The sequence below is a fragment of the Benincasa hispida genome, chromosome 4, assembly GCF_027475165.1.
Source record: "Benincasa hispida cultivar pf3 chromosome 4, pf3_genome.v1.1, whole genome shotgun sequence".
NCBI lineage: Eukaryota > Viridiplantae > Streptophyta > Magnoliopsida > Cucurbitales > Cucurbitaceae > Benincasa > Benincasa hispida.
The window spans coordinates 5774015-5780014 of record NC_143481.1 but is presented as its reverse complement, the minus strand read 5'-3'; the positions used below and the strand labels follow the sequence as shown (position 1 = coordinate 5780014).

At 32.5% G+C, this 6000-nt stretch overlaps 1 protein-coding gene across 1 annotated transcript; it reads left to right on the top strand.

Moving 5' to 3' along the window:
* Positions 1-779: 779 nt before the first annotated feature.
* Positions 780-5697, top strand: LOC120075500 (uncharacterized). The gene is made up of 3 exons (XM_039028950.2): positions 780-1230; positions 2245-3119; positions 4944-5697. Exons 1-3 carry the CDS (start codon positions 800-802, stop codon positions 5516-5518), a joined length of 1881 nt encoding a protein of 626 aa, XP_038884878.1. The 5' UTR covers positions 780-799; the 3' UTR covers positions 5519-5697.
* The last annotated feature ends 303 nt before the right edge of the window (positions 5698-6000 follow it).

The following is a 6000-nucleotide window of genomic DNA, read 5'->3' as shown; positions in this document are numbered from 1 at the left end:
CCACACTCTAATACCCTTATTTATAGAAAAGTCACTAATGTCTTGATTGTTGAGTTATACTCACATTAACAATAAGTTAATTTATATTATAAAGGGATGTTTGGGGCTAAGGAATTAATTATCATAGTTCTAGATTATTATAGTTGGGTTATAATAGTTTATGTTTGAGGTGTAGATTATTTTAGTTTGATTTATAATAGTATGTGTCGTTTGAGGTGTAAACTATTTTAATATGAGAATGAAATAGTAAATACTGTAGTAAATAATAAAAGAAATAGATGAATGTAAAATAATAAAAACTGTAGCAAATAGTAAATACAAGTAGAAATTTTGAAATAATATTGACTGTCGCAATAGGTGATTATTATAGTCTTAGGATACTACTTACCCTAAACACACCCTAAATCTCTGTTTCTAATATTAACTTTGACATATCATAAATATTTCAAAATTATTCTTGGAACAGAAATCCATAAAAATTTTAGATTGAAATAATGACTTGAAATGCTTGTGTAATGTTGAGCTGGTGTGATTTGGCAGTGTTTGAATCTCAATTTTTTGTTTCAACTTTCAAGTTTTATACATGGGCTAGAAGTGTCTATGAAGGGTAAATAATAATATCACTACTTTAGAAAGAAATATTTTCAATGAAGAGAAGGGTATTTTTGTAATTTAGTAAAAATGACCCATCAGTAATTGACTAAGCCTCTTCTTTTTTTAGTATAAATTAGGCAATATGCGGCAAATCAGTTGCATAGTTGAAAAGAAGTAGGGAAAAAAAAAAGGAGAATATCAGATAATGTTGTACGAGAATTTTGATCCCTTATTCCCGGACCAGCCGGTGGTCGACCGGTATCTCCCGGTTTGGGCTAGCCTTCCGGCGTTCCGGTCGAAGCCGGCGTTCATCTGGTCAGAAGACGGCACCGCCGGAAGCCTGAATGACGGCTCATTTCTAACATACCAGCAACTTCACGATTCCGTTCAGTTCATCTCCGATCAATTGCTCCGGCAGCTGCGGCGGCGCGACACGGTGGCTGTATTATGCTCGGCGGGGCTGGAGCTTGTCCAGCTCATTTATGGGTGTCAAAGAGCTGGCCTAGTGAGTGTCCCAATTAGCCCGCCCGACCCTTTTCTCGAGAATGAAAATTGTCACCATCTCGCTAGAGCTCTCTCGCAGACCAAGCCTAGAGCCGCCATAGCTCACCAATCTTACATCTATACCATTTTTCGGTACGTTTTGGACAGGAGAATCAAACTTTAAATTTCGAAGTCGAAATCAACCTAAAATATTTTATGCTATTTAAATTAGGGTTATTTTAGCTTTGGTCAATAGCTTATTATATATTTAGTATTTTACAATTTTATTCTTTCTAGTGTATTTATATAATGATGGCAAATTTAAATATGTATTTTACACTCTCTTATCAATTTTTTTTTTAAACTAATATTTAAGACTATGTGCAATTTTTCATTATTTTTTACCATGATTTTCATTATTTTTAATTAAACAATTAAATTACTGTTGATCGAGCTTGGCTATAAAAAAAAAAAAAAAAAAAAACACTATTAGTGTATTAATTAAAGAATTCGAAATACATCAACCCACCATTTCTCATAAGAATTTATGTTTTATGTTCTTTTTTTACTCGAATGAATAATCGAATTTTTTACGACAAAAATTACTTAAAGAGAAACTCACTTTGTCTTAATATTTTTTTTATTAAAATATAGCTAAATTTAATTTTTTTTCCTTACAATATGTGGAATGAGCATATCCAACATTTGACTTCAAGGTCAATAATACAAACTTTATGAGCTATATACATGTTGAGTTAAATTTAAGGAGGTGTTTGGATCCCAACTTAAAGTTGATAGAATGGACTCCAAATATAACATTGATTTTTACAACTATTTATAATCTATACTTATCTGCAATAATACCTCTTTTTATTATCGATTTTAGTATTTCCTATCTATCATCTCTCATTTACTATTTTATATTTGTATTATAATAATATGTCTTCCAAACACAGACTATTATAACTCAAACTCATATACTATATTGACTAAGTGAAGGACTCAAATACCACTTACAAATTTTGAATCAACTAGTTATAGAATATATATTATTTGACAACCCTTCTATATCAAAATTATTACAAAAATATTATCCAATCTCATACTATGAAAAAAAAATAATAAAAAAAAAGGAATTTGGTTTTTTTTCTCCTTTTGTTTATATAGGTACCTCTCCTCGTCCCCGACCGACGAGAAGCTGGCTTTGTTGTTGCAGAGCGTGCAATGGATTTCAATGGACAGTTTAAAACAACCCGACAAGAAAGCAGAGGTCAATCAAGACAAACACCAACCCATTCTTTATCATTCTTCCTCTTACTACGGCTGTAATCCAAAGGAGCCTTATCTGATTCAATACACCTCAGGCGCCACCGCAATTCCCAAGCCGGTGGTGGTTACCGCCGGCGCCGCGGCCCACAACGTCCGTGTGGCTAGAAAAGCCTACAACTTAAACCCAAACGACGTCATCGTTTCATGGCTCCCACAATACCACGACTGTGGCCTCATGTTCCTTCTTTTAAGCGTCATAACTGGCGCCACCTGTGTGCTAACCTCACCCATGTCTTTCGTCACCAACCCAATCAGGTGGCTCCACCTCATCACCGCTTTCAAAGCCACGTGCACTCCCGTGCCGTCTTTCACTCTCCCACTCGTACTCAAGCGGGTGAAGGATGAAACACCCTCTAGTAAGGGTTTGGATTTGCGGAGCTTGAGGAATTTGATCTTGATTAATGAGCCGATTTACCGGGCGGCGGTCGAGGAGTTTGTGGATGAGTTTAAGGCGGTTGGGTTGGACCCGGGTTGCGTTTCTCCGTCGTATGGTTTGGCGGAGAATTGCACTTTTGTTTCGACGGCGTGGAGCGGTGGCCGGAGGTGGTGGTTTCCGGCGATGCCGAATTACCGGAAGTTGTTGCCTAGTGGGAGGTTGAGGGATGGATTGTGTACGGAGATTAAGGTGGTGGTTGTTAACGGCGAAACTGGGGAGGTGGTTGAGGACGGCGTTGAAGGAGAGATTTGGGTCTCGTCGCCTAGTAATGCCTCAGGTTATTTTCTTTATTTGGATAAATCAAACTTTACCTTTTTACCAATCTCGATATTATCCTAATTTAAATAATATTAGAATTTAGTCGATATAGTTGTAAGAATTAAAATTAAACCTATAATTTTTTTTATCAAAATAATAAAAGATTAACTCTACCCCTGGAATGATATTTTAAGTAAAAAGAACCCTTCAAATGAGAAATGTCGATATTTTTCTCATTATTTATCAAACTTACCTTTGTCCTTTTGTTATTATTATTATTGTTTTTTTGGAAATTAAGAAAATTCTAGGCTAAGAGGCAAGTCTCAAAGAAGATATATCTTAAAAAGTAATATTTAAGTACAATTTAGACTACACCTAATTTCATACTCCCCATTTTATATTCACCAAAAAAAATTTAAAAAATATTTTATAATACAAAACTATCACGTGACAATTCCCTAGACTATATAGGGATAAATACATCACAAAAAGCACCAAAATATTTCCTATCTCGAATTGCATTCATGTTTTTGTAGTTTATTTCAATCCTTCGTTAAAATACATACATATATATGATTTGTGATTTGGCAAACGATGGGATGATTGGGTGGATTAGAGAAAGACAAGTAATAAGAAAATACTTATTACAAACATAATAGGTTATAGATGATTTGGCAAGGTTTTTTTTTCCTCTTCTTTAAACTAAAGGAAGAGGACTAATACTTTCAACCGGACGGTTTTTTTCCTTTTTTTTTTTTTTTTTTTTTTTTTCAAAACAAGAATAATAAAGTGGAAGTTTTTTATTTTTGGTGGTTTGTTTTATATATGATTATCTATATACACGTAAATTTTATATTCAAATATTTTTTTTTAAAAAAAAAAAAAAGGACGTGGCCAAATATTTTAGAGAAGTGTAGTTTTATAAAAATAATGAAATTTGTTAAAAAAGAATGGCGGTAGAAATAAGAATATAGAAATGTAGTTTTATAAAAATAATAAACTTGGTTGAAAATTAAGATTATTTTCTCTCCATTTCTTAAAATGATGTATATTTTTATTAAGTATAATGATTGAATTCTTAGCTAAAATTAAAAAATAAAAACAAGTTTTTGAAAGCTACGACCTCGTTGGGTAACTTTTTGTTTTTTATAGTTTATTTTTTAAACTATTGATAAAAAGTATATCACAAAGAAAGAAAATTGGAAATGAAAGTAGTGTCTATAAACTTAATATTCAGAAAACAATTGGAAGTAGAAGCAATGTTTATAAACTTAATATTCAGAAACAAAAACCAAAATCTAAATGGGGCCTAAAAGAGTCTATTTTATAACTATTTGGTTTTTAAAAATTACAAATATATTCTTTTAATTTTTTTAGCATGATTTGCATTTTTTTTAATTAAGTAAAATGGTTTAATTCTTTATCAAAATCTTTTTTTTTTAAAAATTACAAACTTTCTATTCCAAAACCTAGGTTCTTTTCTTGATTTTATAACTATTTGGTTTTTAAAAATTACATATATTTCCTTTTAATATTTTAGCATGACTTGCATTTTTTTTAATTAAGTAAAATGGTTTAATTCTTTGTCAAAATCTTTTTAAAAAATGTACAAACTTTCTTTTCCAAAACTTAGATTTTTTTTTTTTTTTTTAAATAGCAGTAATAAGTAGATAAAAAGTCTAGATACATAAATGATGTTTATAGGCTTATTTTAAAGGAAAATTAAAATAATATTAAAAAAAAAAAAAAAAAAAAAAAAAACCCTAATTTTTTAGGTCTATTTATTTAATTGGTACTCTAAAAATAAAAGCTCTGACCAAGAAGATAAATTATCCTCCCTCAGGTTACCTTGGCCATCCATCTCTAACCAAAAAGACATTCCACAGTAAAATCAACAACAAATCAAGCCCTAATTTCATCCGCACCGGTGACAGAGGAGTAATTAGAGGCGCCGACAGGTTCCTCTTCGTCATCGGACGGTGTTCAGACCTCATCAAATTCAACAACACCCAACAAGAAATCCACCCTCATTACATCGAATCCACAGCTTACAACAATTCCTCCGCCTATCTTCGAGGCGGCTGCATCGCCGCCGTCAAAATATCGGAGACAATCGCCGTCGTTGCCGAGATGCAGAGAGACGACAAAAACGACGCCGAACTGCTGAGAAAAATTTGCGAAGAGATTCGAAAAGCAGTGTCGATTGAAGAGGGAACTGAATTAGGGCTTGTAGTTTTGGTGAAAAGGGGAAACATCCCCAAAACGACGTCGGGGAAAGTGAAGAGATGGGCGGTGAAGGAGAAGCTTGCCGGCGGCGGATTGGGGGTTTTGATGGCCATCGGATTTGAAAAAAATTGTGAGGTTTTACAGAGAGAAGAAGAGTTGCGAACTCGTCCTGCCCTGCTCTCTCTGCTTTAATTTGAGTCTTATATGTGGGTGAAATTAGAAAATGTTGGCTACACCCACTTTAATTTTTTGGTCTCTAGCTTATGCTTACAACACATATAATACATCTATGTATAAGATTGGAAGATTACTGTAATTTTCCTAAGCACGACTTTTATGTTTCAATAAAATTTTTATATGTATTATGATAATAGATGCTTATTAGATGAACTAGTGTATCGATTTTCTAAATGATGTTCAAGTGTCTTAACTTTGTCCATGTAATCACCTCCATGAAAATTATAGAAAGTTGAGAATTTAGATAAATTTCTTATTTTATATTTTATTAATTTAATTTATTTTATTTATTTATATATTATGTTTAATTTATTTTTATATTATATTTTATTCGTATCCGTGTTCCCGTCGTATTTTTCAAGTTTACAACACGTTATCAATACGAATACCTATTGTTTTTCCCGTTAAAGGTAGGTTTAAAAGGTATATCGATTTTT